This window comes from Kogia breviceps, chromosome 6 (genome assembly GCF_026419965.1).
Source record: "Kogia breviceps isolate mKogBre1 chromosome 6, mKogBre1 haplotype 1, whole genome shotgun sequence".
In the NCBI taxonomy this organism is placed as follows: domain Eukaryota; kingdom Metazoa; phylum Chordata; class Mammalia; order Artiodactyla; family Physeteridae; genus Kogia; species Kogia breviceps.
The window spans coordinates 146,086,857-146,102,702 of NC_081315.1; the positions used below are offsets into that span (position 1 = coordinate 146,086,857).

The following is a 15,846-nucleotide window of genomic DNA, read 5'->3' on the forward strand; positions in this document are numbered from 1 at the left end:
CTTTGAAAGAACTTCCCTTGGTCATAAAAATGAATATAAATATATGTCATAGCATTTGCATAATGAAGAAAAATCTATTACAGTACATATGATGAAATAATATGAACGCACATCATTTTTTAAAAATAAATAGTTAATGACACAGAAAAAATGCTCCTTACATGTCAGCTGGAAAAAAAAGCAGAGGAGAACATGATAGGCTGATCCTAAGTTTATAAAATTAATTAAACGTTTCTGAAGTTCTTTCCTGCCTGGAAATTTGGTAACAAATATAACCCAACTTTCTTGTATTTTTAAGGTTTTTTTTTTTTCTAATCCATATGAATTTTCTTTTGGTCCAAAATTGACAGGTGAATTACTCATTTTTACCACCGTAATTAACCAACTGTCCCAGCACCATTTATTAGTAACCCTTCCTTCCTGTGACTTCTGATGTTCATCAATCACGGTCAGTATGAAAACATTTATCATTGATGCCCCACCCACACTCCCTTCTAAGAGAATGTGGCCTCCACCAATAGCCCAGGAACCTAATTTTGTACTATGTTCGTTTCCTCCCACGTTAGACGCAAGGTGGCCCCTGACCCCCGGGCTAGACTGAGCCAGAGTCTCTGTCCAGATTCTGTGGGGCCTTTGAGTTGACAACAGCCATTCATGCATGCAGAATGGACCCCACAAAGAGATAAGGCTGCCTCGGCGCTGCAGATACAGAGAGGAAGAGAAGCCACACAATGCAGAGGAGGCCAGGTGTCTACAGAAGCAAGGGACAAAACCACAAGGACAAAAGGCCACAGAATTCCACAGGAAACAAAGAACAAGGATCACCGCCTGAGTTTCCTGGTTCAGTCCCTGGGGGTCCAGAGCCCCCAAAATAGGTAAAGCAGAAACGGACAAAATTTCAAGTAGAAAAAGGCACATCCATTATCACAGTGGGAGAGCTTAACACAACTCTCTTCATAGCCAACAGAACAAGCAAAAAGGAAAAAATCGTATTACAGTGTCTAATAACCCAGAACATGAGAAAGTGAGAGTACCTATAATATTTTTAGAAAATGCTAGAATTTAGAAAAAAAAAAAAAAAGCAATAAGGGTTCCTTTCCATAACACAGGAAAGGTGAAAACAAAAATCTCCACAACAGAAGATAATTTAACTCAATACCCTTGTACCTAAAGAGAAGACTAGTAGGATCCAGGTGCACCAGGGAGGTGGTGACATTCCCAGCTGCAAAAGAATCCTGTCTTCTTCATAGTATAATACCCAAAACACACATTTATCTTGTTCTCAGCTTAAGGGGTTAGGCCTCAAAGCTGCTGCTTAATCCATCTAGATGCCCTGGGCGATGGTCACCAAGACAAGTTCTGCTGCTACAAATCACGAAAATGCTATTAGATTTTCAAAGGAAACCTGAACTCTCCAAAGAGCTGTGTTCTCTTCTGCATATAGATTACACTTCAATTTTTAGAGCTTAAGTGCATTATTACTGATCCAGATACAAGTAATCCCAAGTATGATAAATAAAAAGAAGTACACATACACAAAAGGACAAAAAGAAAATCGGGGGTGGGAATCAGGGGTAGGGTGAGGGAGTTCCATCTTACAGGGAAGAAAAAGTTCCTGCTTCCCAAGACCCCCTGCGCAGCCAGCCCCATGCCAAAAGCTGTCCCTCGGCCATAGCCCCGTCCTTCCCCAGCAAGGACGTCTAACCCCTCAGGCACGCCCAGCACGGGGCGCTGCACAGGGAGCTGGGCTCAGCACTGCCAGGAGACCTGCCGCATGCCCCGGTGCCCCTCTGTCTCCCGCGGCCTTGGACACAACCAGAGCCCAGACCCGAGCTTCCATACACCACTCTCTACTAAAAGGACTCAGGTTTCTTCTCAGAAACAGCTGGTTCCAGGACTGGGGCAAAGAAAGTTCAAAATGAGCCTGGAGTGTATTTAGTTGGGCGACACGTAAGGAAGTGCTCCAAGATGCATGGAGACGTGTCAGAAGGACACGGCTGAAAGGGACTTCATGGGCTCCCACCGGCCAAATCTGGGACGATTTGCGCATTAAAAAGTGAAGACTAGCGCTTCCCTGGTGGCGCAGTGGTTGAGAATCCGCCTGCCGATGCAGGGGATGCGGGTTCGTGCCCTGGTCCGGGAGGATCCCACGTGCCGCGGAGCGGCTGGGCCCGTGAGCCATGGCCGCTGAGCCTGTGCATCTGGAGCCTGTGCTCCACAACGGGAGAGGCCACAGCAGTGAGAGGCCAGCGTACCGCACAAAAAAAAAAAAAAAAAAAAAAAAGAGTGAAGACTAATACATAAGTAATTTTTTAGGAGGAAGCTCACCTTCACAGAAAAACGCCAGCTCCTTAACCATGAAACACATGGTAAAAATGAAGAGCTAGCATTCAATAAGCCCATGGCTCCTCAGGGAGGATTAAAACCACAGAGCAAGCAAGGCTGTCAGGGAGCCCGGTCCCAAGCATGGCCACTGATCATTCACCAATGACAAGCAGGGCCGTGCCTTCCCACTGGAGAGCTCTTGGCCACCACCTCCTGGGCGGGCGCCGGCTACACGTGTCCTTCCACCACCCCCAGGTTCTCATGGGTTCCTCTGACCCTTTGCTTGTCAAAGGTCATCTGAATCCCCTTCCAGCTGCAAGGCTTGCATCCTGGCTCTCTTCCCACTGAGCTGCTTTTCAAATGCACATCATCAGTCTTCAGAAGATGATCTGTGATTACGGAGGCTGTGCCTCCCGGCAACCCAAAACCATTCCTAGAGAAGCACACTGTTGGGCTGCACCCCTCCATCCAAGTTTGGGCACCTTCCCACAACAACTCCTGCCTGGCCGTGCGCCCTGAATGTGATCACGAGGCCAGAGCAGCCTACGAGAGTGGGGCTGGGCGGCGGGTGCTGCTCGAGACTGCAGAGGCTGGGAAGGGCGCCCTGATCCAGACTCAGGGTGAGCGCAAGAGCAGGGGGGCACCTAGGACCCCCGAAGCCCTCTGGCAGGGACTCCCTGAGGCTGGCGAGCTGAGGATGCTACATGTCCCCCACCGAGTCACAGCCAAAGCCAGCCCACAGGCTCCTCCCCAGCCACCACCGTCCAGCAGAGTGCATGCACATGCCTGGGCCTCGGGGGAGGGTCCCACCACCCAGGGGGCGGGAGGCCTGGCGCCTGGGGCTGAGGAGAGGTCCTCTTCATCCCGAACCTGCACCCCCGCAAGCCCGTTTGCCAGGGAGCCACCAGTGTACCCCACTCCCAGCAGCGCTGCCCCGGCGAGAGCTCAGGCCTCCATCCAGAGGCCAAGAGAGGCCACGCACTCACGCTGAGGCCATGCAACACCAGCCCACAGCTCCGGCCACCCACGCTTCTGGGGGGCACAGGTCACTTGGGCACCAACGTGGTCACCTCCAGCTCTGTGTCGCCACCTCTCACCTCCCTCAGACCAAATTCAAACTTTAGAGCAACTCTTCAGGAGAATCTCAAACCACCTGACTTTGGGGGTTTTTTCCCTCCAGAAACATGAGTTTGTATGTGTTTCGTGAACTGTCCAATTATTATTTAAATTAGCACCTGCTCTCACCTGTACCAATAACACACTCTGCACCCTTAACATGTCCTTAACTCTTCCGTGTACGGATTTGTATTCCCAAGTTTCATGACACCAAAGATGAGCATTTCTAGGTTTTTTCCTTCTTCCCACAGACCTAATAAAATAAACTGGGACTTTTTTTTAAACTAAAACTTAGTATAAAATACTAATTCTGAAAATCATGCTGAAACAGTCACTGTATATCTAAGTAATAATAAATTATTTATCATAAAACCTGAAAAGCAATACAAGGCAAAGACTGCTTCTCTTTTAATACTAATTCAATCAGATAAAGTACAGATCTAATTTGGATATAAAAAGAAAAGGCAATGTGTCACGTGTGAATCACTAACTTTAGGCAAAGTTGCAAAATGAACCACAAAAAACTTAATAACAACCCACCCCATCCCCACCTGCAAGCCCATTCAAACCTTGTTGTATGAATGGCCACTAAGCACATGAAAAGATGCTCAACATCACTGATCACTAGGGAAATGCAAGTCAAAACCACAGGCAGCAGACAGAAAGGAGAGCGGTGGCTGCCAGGGGCTGGGGAGGGCGCGCTGAGGACCTGCTACTTAACAGGGACAGAGTTTCAGATTTACAGGATGAAAAGGACTCTGGGGATGTACGGCGGCGACAGCTGCACAACAATGTGAATGTATGTCATGCCACTCAACTGTGCACGGAAAAATGCTTAAGATGGTACGTTTTATGTTTGTGTATTTTAACACAATAAAAAAAAGAACCACAGTAGAGCTGTTTAAGGAAGAGTAATAAAGAAGTTTGGATATGAAAATAACTAAGTGCAGAAGATAAAGATGGAAAAACAGCCCCCAAAACACAATACCTTTCAGTTTGGTGTAGCTGTGCAGGAGTGGATCGTCGGAGACCATGCATGGCCACCAGGGGTAACCGGACACCTTGGACCACACCAAATCCCCGACATTGTACTTCAACAGCTGGTCTTTGTCTCTGCTGCTATTTGGACAGGATTCTTTCTTAGCTGGAATCTGAAAATTAATAACAACAAAAGATACATCTAGTACCTACCCCTAAATCCAGCTTCCTATCCATAGAAGACCAAGGTTTAGTCAGACAAGAGATTCAACACACACACACACACACACACCCCTAAAAAGAAGCATGCTTTCCCTCACTGTTTTTCAGGTAACAGCCCTGATATCACTTCATCAAAATCGTTCGTCTCTTGCCCTCAGCTAAAAGGTCAGCAAGTACCTAGCATACTGTAGGTGCACAACATTACAAAGATCTCCACATAAATCTATTTCCTTGGCCTGGTGGGTGATCTTTAATGGAGCTTATTCGCAGGCCGGAGAAGAACTGTCATGGAATTCATACCCTGACCCTCCCGCCCCTTCTGAGCCCTCGTCTGACAGTTAACCTGCTGGAGAGAGGACCTGGGGTGGTGAGGACATGGGGGTCTGGCAGCAAGTCTCAGCCCCACCACCCACCATCCAAGGCCTGGGGCCCCTGGGAGTCTCGGTCTCTCTGTCTTAGAGCCCAGGCCAATTAGGAGGCTGAAGGCCGGCAAGAACAGCCTCCTCTCCAGGAGGACGAGCCCAGGCAGCAGGGCCCCAGGCCTCCCCCTAAGAGCGCCACCTACGTGAGCAACATCACTTAACTTCTCTGGGCCTCAGTTTACACATCTGTAAACCGAGGAGAACCCCGGCTGTTACACACATCAGGTGGTGAGGGCTGACACAGAGCTGTCACATTACACGCTTTCGTATATGTGCTGCCAAAGCGAGAACTCATTACATGCTTTTGAAAAAATGCTGGCTCTCACGTTGTTCCACAACATCCCAGTTTTACACTGACGGTGTCATCAAAGCCACACGCCAACCCTATCAGGACAAGTATAATATTATCGTCCCCACTCTGAAGAGTCAAATGAGACTCTGAGAGTCAAAATCAGGTGATTTGCCCAGGTTTTACCAAAACCAAGTGGCAGAGAGCTAGGGATAACTTGCACCAGCCTCTTTCCCCGTAAAAGAGTGAGGTTCCCCACACCATGGGTGCTTCAGAAAAACCATTGTATCAGCCCAGGTCACTCAACTAGGCTTTTAAACAATTCACCATTATGATTACTTTAGAGCCCTTGAGCAGTCAAAAGACATTTTTTTAAACTCTCAAAGTTCTTCGTTATTTTAACTATTTCAGGGAAATTTTGGTCCTTTCCCTTCCTACCTGTGGGATTGTAACCAAGATTCCTCAACTATAATGTTACACTGATTATTCCAACCTTGGTGATGATACAACCCAAACTGGTCTCAATCCCCTCTCCCCACTCCCGCAAGTGGGCCAGGAGCTTTGGCTGACCAGTGAGCACGGGACGTGTTCCAGACGCTGTTCATCTAGACCATCAGCCCCTCGGTGAACAAGGGCGGCTACAGAGCCCTCCCCAGTTCCTTCTGCCAAGGTCAAGGTTCCCGAGTGTCATTTAAGACGTGGTGGCATAAACCACCACGCTTGTCATCCTACGTTAAGCGGTCTCCACCCCAGCCTTTGGTGAGTGAACACTCATCCACGCGCGCTCGAGTGATGGGCTCTGCCCTGGAACCCAGAACGTGAAGGCCCGAGGCACAGCCCCAACCCTCAAGGCAGCAGGGCCCACCTACAGGACCACCGGGAGAGGAGACCTGGGCGTGGACGGTGAACCGTAGGGCAGGAGGTAGGAGCACACCTGCCCAGCACAGCCCTGCTCCCCTTCCCGGGCAGCACAGACCGAGGAGGCCCCCCTGGATCCCCACACTCCCCACTGACCAGATTCAGGCTAAAGGGCATCCCTGGAGAGGAGATCCGTGACAACAGGACAGCCTGAAGGTCAAGTGCTCTGGAATGGGCCAGGCCTGGGGTCAGACACTCATTTAATCTTTTCTGGTTTTTTGGTGGTTTTTTTTAGTTAGTTTTTGTTTGGGGATGTGGACCATTTTCTGACATCTTTATTGACTTTGTTACACTATTGCTTCTGATTTTTTTTTAATGTTTTGATTTTTCGGCCCCGAGGCATGTGGGATCTTAGCTCCCCAACCAGGGATCGACCCCGAACCCCCGGCATTGGAAGGCAAAGTCTTGACCACTGGACCACCAGGGAGGTCCCCTTGTTTAATGTTTATGTTTAATCTCTAGGCCTCAGCACTGCTCAGCAGGCTGCTGTGAGTGTCTACCGTTGTCACAGCCAGGGGCCCGAGCTGGAGATCAGGCCTCGGGGAGCTGAGCCCACCTCCTCTCGCCCCCTCACACACCGCGTGTCCTCTGTGGCCCTTCTGTGCCTGGGAGCTGGGGCTGCACTCTACCGCGCCCAGCCAGAACTCCTCACTCACAAATACCTTTTTCTCTGAGGGACCTGAGACCCTGGACACCAGGGCAGCCTCAACAAGGCCCTGCTCCAGTAAGGAGTCATATTTTATGCTTCTCTTCCTGCTCCTCCTCACTTTATTTTCTGGTTTTTGTCCATTTTCTTCTGACTGGGACACAGCAGCAGCACCATCGCCACATATGGAAGATTCAAAGAGAGGTTTCCCGTTCATGTATGTTTTGGTGATTTTCAGCTTGATCTCTGGAGAGCCATTTTTGACAGGGGTAGTGTCAGGTGGTGTCCCAAGTCCCTTCATTTCCTGGGACTCCAAACGCAATTTGGCATCATGAGCACCGGGGTCTCCATTAAAGACGCGGGAGGTGAGGTCTTTCAGCCTCTCGGCTGGGATAAAAGGAAGCGGGTCATGGCCATTGAACTTCTGCACAACTCCCTCCTGCAGACCGGCAGAGAGCTGGGCTTTGCTCAGGAACACGGAGCACTCACGACTCACTTCACAGTTCGGAGTCTTTCCATTCGTGTTGCCAAGGATTTCCGGTGCCTGCTTCATCTTCACGCACTTTACAACCTTCGGAACAGAAAGAGGACTTTTTCTGATGCTGAATTCCATTCAGCCTAGATGCCTCCGTTCTTAGAACACTGCAGCATTAGAAAAAGAGAAAGAAAAGAAAGGTATTACATTTCAAACCTAAGATGAGTATGCCAATGAAGCTCTCTGTCAGTTTGTAGAGTTTGGGCGGGGGAGGTTGAGGCAATTTATGATGTTTCCTATAATGCTTTAGGTCACAAGAGGCAGTTCTAATATCACAAAAATGACAGGAATCACAAAGTGATAAAGTGAAAGGAACAGGACTAGTTTCTAACGAGAGAGCACAAGAGTCAAGCAGGGGCCGCAACTAATAAGCTGTGTGGCCGTGCCCCCCTCAACCTCAGCCCTCAGAAGCGGAGGTCGCCCCCTGCCCCCTGCCGCGAGGGCAGCGCCCGAGGTGGCCAGCACAAAGCCAGGCCCGGGCAAAGGACAAAAGGGAAGCACTTGAGACACAGCTGAAGAGGACTCCGGGCAGGGGCTCGGGACATACCCGCGATTACCGGTAGGCAAAGCTTCAGCCCAGACGGCCAGGGAAGGTGACAGCTGGACCTCTACCGCCCCCCCCTCCCCTCCCCACCCAGGCCCAAGTTAACTGCCGGTGACAAGCAGCAGGGCAGCGTCATCAAGTGGAGTCAGCTCACCAGGACTGCGCTAGTCGGGCAGCAGGGCCGGGCCATAGCGCACCACCCACAGCGCCCTCCACGGGACGGCGGCCCGAGGTCCGCGTGCAGAGGGGTCTCCTCCCCACACAGCCGCAGCCCCTCTCTGGGGACGCCCCGTGAAGGTGGCTCGGAACAGGGAACGGGCAGGCGCCCACTCCGCTGGGAAGACGTCCCAAGAGTGCACCACGGCCCCGAGGGGGCCAATGGTGAGAGACCAGGGAGAAGTGGGGCACCGGGACCGGGAGCCCAAGGACGTAAGTGCTTAGCCACTGTCACCGCCTGGGGGCCGCTGGCTACACTCCCTGGGGAGGGGCCAAGGATGCAGCCCAGGACAACCCTCCCAAGAGAGCCTCGGTGGAAAGGGCCCAGTCTCCAAGGACGCCAGACCAGGGCGGGAGCCAGGCAGTGGTGGAGGGTTGGCCCCGGACACCTGGAGCACCGGGCACACACCAGAGAATTCGGTGTGCCCCACACGGCGTTTTTTTCAGGTAAATCAGAGTGGGTTCCCAGTCCCACTTGCATCAGACCAACTGGACAAAAAGAGAAGACAATGACCTAAAGGCACTGGAGAGAGCCCAGAGCAGGGGGCGTGCGGGCAGCTCGGGAAAGCACCCAGCAGGCCAGGCACTGGATGAACAGGGAAAGGAGAGCCTTCGGGGGGGGCCCCCGTGCTCCACAGACTCCCCGCCGAACCCTGGAGTCCACGCAGCCCAGCTTACAAGACAGCTGACGCGAGACAGAAACAAACCGCAACACCGCTCTGAGGATGAGAAGCAGACTTCCAGGGCTGGCCAGCGGTTAGGACTCGGCACTCGCACTGCCGGGCCTGGGTTCAACCCCTGGTCCGGGAACTAAGATCCCACAAGCCCCACGGCAAGGCCAAAAACAAGAGTATCAAAACCACAACGAAATGCCACCTCACACACACCCCTGAGGATGGCTACCTACTACAAAAAACAGAAAACTGGGGTTGGCGAGGACGTGGAGAAATTGGAAACTTCATGCACGTGGGTGGGAATGCAAAACGGTGTGGCTGCTGGAAAATAGCGGTGGGGGGGGGGTGTTCCCCAAAGAATCAAAAGGACCTAGCACTTCCACTCTGGATACACACCCCAAAGAACTGAAAGCAGGGACTCACAGAGGTATGTGTACCCAATGTTCACAGCAGCACGTTCACGACAGGCAAAAGGTGGAATCCACACGGTGGGACACGATTCAGTCTTAACAAGGAAGGGGACCCTGACACCTGCTATGACACGGATGAGCCCTGAGGACGGTTCAGGGAGTCGATAAGCCAGACACAAAATACGGCAAGACTGCACTTTTATGAGCAGTCAAATCCATAAAGACAGAAAGTAGGGTGGTGGGGGTGCCAGGGTCTGGGGGAGGGGAGAACAGGGAGGTGGTGTTTTAATGGGGGCAACATTCCAGATTTGCAAGACGAAGAGTTCTGGTGATGGCCGCAACAGCGTGCGTGTACTCAATACCACTGAACTTCACACTTAAAAATGGTTAAGATGGTAAATGTTACGTGTATTTTAACACAACTGATAATAAAAGACCACTCTTAAGAACATAATGGAATAAAGAGTGTCTACAGAGCATCATTCACATTATCCAAGAAAGAAATTACTAAATATATGATGAAACAGGGAAACAGCAGAAACCAACCCCGAGATGGCCCAAATACTGAAATTCAGCAGGATTTCAAAGCATCTATTATAACCATGCTCAAGGACAAAAAGGAAAATATACTCATAAAATAATAAACTGGAAATGGCAACAGAGAAACAAACACTATGGAAAAGAGTCAAATGGAAACTCTGTACCTGAAATTAAAAAAAAAATCATTGGATGGCCTTAAAAGCATATTAGATATGAGTTAGGAAACTTGAAAATAGATCAGTAAAAGTTATCTAAAAAACAGAGTAAAAATTATTAAAAATAAAAAGAAACTGAGCCTCAATGATCTGTAGACCAGCATCAAAAGGTCTGGGTTCCCACTCCCACCCAGAAGGAAAGGAGAGAAACAATGACACAGAAGAAATATCTGGGGGGCTTCCCTGGTGGTGCAGTGCTTAAGAATCCGTCTGCCAATGCAGGCGGTGCAGGTTCGAGCCCTGGTAGGGGAACTAAGATCCCGCATGCCACGGAGCAACGAAGCCCGCCCACCCGCCACAACTACAGAGACCACACACTCTGGAGCCCATGTGCCGCAACCAGAGAGAAGCCTGCATGCTGTAACAAAAGATCCCGCACGCCACAACTAAGACCCAATGCAGCCAAAAATAATATAAAAAATAAATTAAATAAATATTCCTTTTAAAGTTAGTCATTTAAAAGAAAAAAAGAAAAAATATTTGGGAAAAAATAACCAGAAAATCTTCCCAAATTCAGTGAGACATCAATTCACAGATTCAAGAAGCTCAGCAAATCTCAAACAGGATATATATAAAAGAACCTACACCCAGGTGCACATCAGTTGAAATGCCGAAAAACCAAGATAAAGAGAAACCCCGGAAAGCAGTCAGAGGGAGAAAAGACCCATTACATACAAAACAATGATACAGATGATCATTTACTTCTCATGAGAAACAGAAGCCAGATATGATTTGAGTAATGGGGAAAAAAAAAAAAAACAACTGTCCAACCGGAATTTGATATCCAGAAAAAATATCCTTCAGAAGTGATGACAAAATACATTTTAAGAGAAATACAAACTAAGAAGTTGTTGCCATCAGATCTTCACTATTGAGAAATGCTAAAGGAAGTTCTTCAGGTTGAAGAGAAATGACACCAGACTGAAACTGGGATCTTTAGGAAGAAATGAAGGGCACCAAAAATGGTGAATATATGAGTAAATATAAAAGACTATTTGTTCCTCTTAGTTTCTTTAAAATTCAAATAATTAAAGCAAAATATATAACACTGGAGTTATAACTTAATAGATATAATACATATGACAACTGTAGCATGGGGAAGGGAGTAAATCAATCTAGACAGTTGCAAGGTTCTTGTATTTTATACCCAGGGGTATATTAACTCTAAGTAGCCTGTGATGAGTTAAGGATGCAAACTGCAGCCCTAGTTAGAGCAACAGCTAAGAAAACAATATTAAGAAGTAGAGCCAGTAGACAGATAAAGAAGACGTTTTAGTTGCCAACAATTAAAGTTTGGGACATTTTACACAAAAATTCGGATTTCTGGCTTCTCTTTAAACATACCCAGGGTCATGGGGTTCGGATCTAAGTCCAGGCCTAGGTCCGTGGTAATCATGACGTGTACGTGAACCACATTTTCAAGATTGCTTGTTCCTGTTGGAATTTTCAGGTTTCTTTTAAATCTTTGAATATATTAAACGTAACTGTTTTAAATATCTGGTCTCTGCAGGCCTGTGTCTACTGTTGCTGCTTGTATTTTCATTCACGGTACCTGTTTCTTTGGGCGTTTGGTCTTTTTTCCCCTCCTAATCGGATTGTGGGCTGCTTACTTCCCAGGATTCCACCTGGGACAAGCCTTGAAGGCAGCGGCCCCGCAGAGAGGGTCCACCTGGACTTCCAACACGGCACTGCACGTCACTGACCATTAATTTGATCTTTCTAGGAGTTTTGGGGTTTTTAAATCAAGGTTATACCAATAAATTAGAAAATCTTTCACTTTGTCTAACATTTCTAGAAAAATATAAAACCTAACCAAAGAGGTCGAAAAACTACAGAGCCCACAATAACCATAGAAGAAAGGCCCAGAGAGCTTCACTAGGCTCATGTGATGATCCCTCAATGGCCAATCGTTCTTATACTGGGCTGGCGGAGGGTGGGGGCAAGTTTCAAAAGCAGAAAAGTGCGAAGAACAACAGAACACAGGTGCATACTCACCACTCCAAAATGACAGTTTTCAGCATGTTGCTACATTTGCTTCACGTCTTTTTGACATGAAAAAGAGAAGACCTCCGGACAATGGCCAACTGCAGACGCGTGAGCCAAGGACGGGCAGGGCGGGCGCACGGCACCCGAGGGCCCCCAGACGGGAGAAGCCAGGCTCAGCCCACAGGCCGCCCACCACACGCCCGCAGCAGCACCCCGGGATTCTGGTTCCCCACGCCCACAGCACCCACCGGAGCCCCAAGCCCAACAGCGAGAAGCCAAACACAAGCTCCCGCTGCAGCCCCCACCTCCCACAAGCCTTGCTCAGGGTGAATGAGTAAAACGAAGACGACGTCTGCCTTTCAGGAACCCGAAGTTCCCCTTACTCTCCCCCACGCCAGTTGACTACGCATCCTTCCAGTCTATGGGACGTACCCAGCAACAGAGAACTGCTGTATGGAGTCTGCACGCCAAGCAGCAACGCTACCACACTGGACTTGTGCTCTGCGGTTTCATCAATCAACGCAGCTTGATTTCCCCCACGCTGATATAAACAAGTGTCGCTGGGTCTTTCCAACTGCTGTGTATTATTCATCACATAAATACAGCATTCCTATTGTTTAAATTATTCCAGAACATGGAAAATGATGGAGTTTCCCAAACATGATATAGGGCTGGCATAACTCTCACACCAAAATCAGAAAAATGAGTACAGAAAAGAACTACAGACCAAGATCAGTGGAGTATGATTGTAAAAAAAAAAAATTACAAAATAGAAACAAATCAAACCCAGTCATTACCATATTAAAATAAGATATCACAGCTAAAGAGGGTGTATCCAAAAATGATGATTCAACACGAGGGACTCTATTAACATCCCGTCACCATTTTAACACATTTCAGAAGATTTCTGGTGAAGGTAGCCAAGTTATATTTTTAACAAAGAAAGTCAGCTACATCACTTAATTCAAAAGAGGAAAGGGCAATCTCCAGGTCCAGAGATGAAGAGGGAAGAGCAGTCAGCCTTCCAGGGCACGAGCTGCACAGGACAGGACAACGAGCCTCAGGAGCTGGGCCTGGCAGCCAGAATGCAGAGCTGAGGCCAAGCCAGGGCCTGGCCTGCCCGGGCTCCCGCGCAGCTGCAGTGGGTCGGAGGGCGTGCAGAGCTGCAGGGTCCCAAGCACAGAGCGTGGAGGCTGGAATCTGGCCCTACCACTTACCAACTGCGGCAAATGACCACACCCTCTCACCCACACTCCAGCTCACAGGCATCACCCAAAGCAGACCAGAGTGTCAGCTGTGACAGCGCTGTCACCTGAGCCACACCTCCAGCCAGCCCAGGACTGGGCCCTCAGCAAACACCCACCAGAGACCACTGGGGAGACAGAATCACCCTCAAGAACTCTGCCTCAGAGGCTGTGGTGCCCCAAATCCTGAGCCAAGAAACATATGTAAAAATGGGTCTAGCATGAGTGACGCTGGTAGAGCCCTGCAAAGGCAGCTGGGAAACTGCTCTGGGGGCGGTTCTACAACCCAGAGCCCTCCTGCAAGACCTACTGTGAAGGTACGGTAATTAAGGCAGTCACTCCACACCTGTCAGAACGGCCAGAATCCACAACACGGACAGCGCCACATGCCGGCGAGGATATGGAGAAGCAGGAACTCTCATCACTGCCGGTGGGAACGCCGAATGGCGCAGCCACACTGGGAGACAGGTTGGTGGTTTCTCACAACAAAACTAAACATACTCTCACCATACGATTCAGCAATCCCACTCCTTGGTATTTACCCAAGGAAGCTGAAAACTTATGTCCACACAAAAACCTGCACACAGAGGTTTATAGCAGTTTCATTCATAATTGCCAAAACTTGGAAGCAACCAAGCTGTCCTTCAGCAGATGAATGAATTGATAAACGGTGGTACCTCCAGATACTGGAATATTGTTCAGCCTTAAAAAGGAATGAAGTGCTGAGACATGCTACCACATGGATGAACTTTGAATCCACTATGCTGAGTAAAAGAATCTGGTCACAAAAGGACAATTGTGTATCATTCCACTTTCTTTCTTTTTGGCCTCACCACATGGCATGTGGGACCCTAGTTCCCTGACCAGGGGTTGAACCCACACCCTCGGTAGTGAAACTGTGGAGTCCTAACCACTGGACCACCAGGGAACTCCCTGATTCCACTTATATGAGATCCCAAGAGTAATCAAATTCATAGAGACAGAAAGTAGAAAGGTAGCTGCAAGGGAATGGGGAGGAGAGGATGAAGAGTTAAGTGTTTAATGGGGAGTTTCAGTTTCACAAGATGAAAAAATTCTGGAGTGGATGGTGGTGACGGCGGCACAATAATGTAAACGTACTTAATGCCACTGAACTAAAACACTTAAAAATGGTCACGATGGTGATTTTTCGTTATGTATATGTTATCACACATACACACACACGAAGAATACTCTGCCCTCAGGGAGTTTACATTCCAATAGAGTTCCAGGAGAAACTAGGGAGGATGGGGGAAAGGCAATTTTCAAAGGGATAATAATGGAAATTTTCCAGAGATGAAAGGAAACTCAAGTATTCAGATTTAAAAGGGTACCCAGGGTTCTGAGCAAGATAAATAAAAGCAAATCAATACCTAGACACATCATTTCTGAAAACACGTAACATGAAGGGTAAAAAGAAAATCTTAAAACCTAAGTACCCATAAAGAATAAGTTAATTCACAGACTTTAGCATGAGAAAAGAAACAGAAACACAGACCTTTGTGCAGCCTCAACAGATAGGAGTAGATGACAGAGCCTCTCTAAAGTGTTAAGGGAAAAAATAATTTCTCATCTAAATTATCACTGAACATGAGGCAAAATATATTTTCAGACATGCAAAAACTAAGGGAGTTTAATATACATATCCCTTTCACAAATGAAATGCTAAAAGAGGTACTAGAGCAAGAATATAAACCCAGAAGGAGAACAGGATGCAAAAAATAAGGGGAGAGTGGTAATTCTAAAACAACTTTTATATTTAAAAAGAATGTGAGGCCTCCTTTCTCACATTTACCTCCACTCCATGCAGAAACCCCAATTTAAATGACAGTAAGGAATTTCAAAGGAAGGGTAAACCCCCAAGGACAAAGACAACGGAGGAATGAGTTAGAGACGCCAAACGGGAAGAGTCCCTCAGCAAGAGGTACGCTGCTGCAGGGGTGCGGCCCATGGCTCAGGGCTCCTCTTGTCCACAAAGCCCTTCCCTTTTAAAATGTCTAAAATAACAAAAGGTGGGGGCGTCCCTGGTGGCGCAGGGGTTAAGAATCCACCTGCCAATGCAGGGAACACAGGTTCGAGCCCTGGTCCAGGAAGATGCCGTGGAGCAACTAAGCCCATGTGCCACAAATACTGAGCCCGCGCTCTAGAGCCCGTGTGCCGCAACTACTGAGCCCGCGTGCCACAACTACTGAAGCCCATGCACCTAGAGCCCGTACTCTGCAACAAGAGAAGCCACCGCAATGAGAAGCCCGCGCACAGCAACAAAGAGTAGCCCCCGCTTGATGCAACCAGAGAAAACCTGCGCGCAGCAACGAAGACCCAACACAGCCAAAAATAAATAATTTTTTTAAAAGACCCAATGCAGCCAAAGATAAATAAATAAATATTTTTTAAAAACTAAAGGTGCGGCTTCCCTGGTGGCACAGTGGTTGAGAGTCCGCCTGCCAGTGCAGGGGACACGGGTTCGAGCCCTGGTCTGGGGAGATCCCACATGCTGCGGAGCAACTAAGCCTGTGCGCCACAACTACTGAGCCTGTGCTCTAGAGCC

General features: G+C 48.6%; 1 protein-coding gene across 3 annotated transcripts in view; it reads right to left on the bottom strand.

The window, feature by feature from the left end:
* The window catches only part of NSD2 (nuclear receptor binding SET domain protein 2), a 74,966-nt gene that overhangs the window by 44,051 nt on the left and 15,069 nt on the right, over nt 1-15,846 (bottom strand). For all 3 annotated transcript variants that reach the window (XM_059065990.2, XM_059065991.2, XM_059065992.2), the window contains exons 2-3: nt 6,933-7,558; nt 4,430-4,592 (exon numbers count right to left, since the gene is read on the bottom strand). In XM_059065990.2, the coding sequence (XP_058921973.1) occupies nt 4,430-4,592; nt 6,933-7,529 (760 nt within the window). In that variant the 5' untranslated portion in view covers nt 7,530-7,558. The remainder of the gene's footprint in view (nt 1-4,429; nt 4,593-6,932; nt 7,559-15,846) is intronic.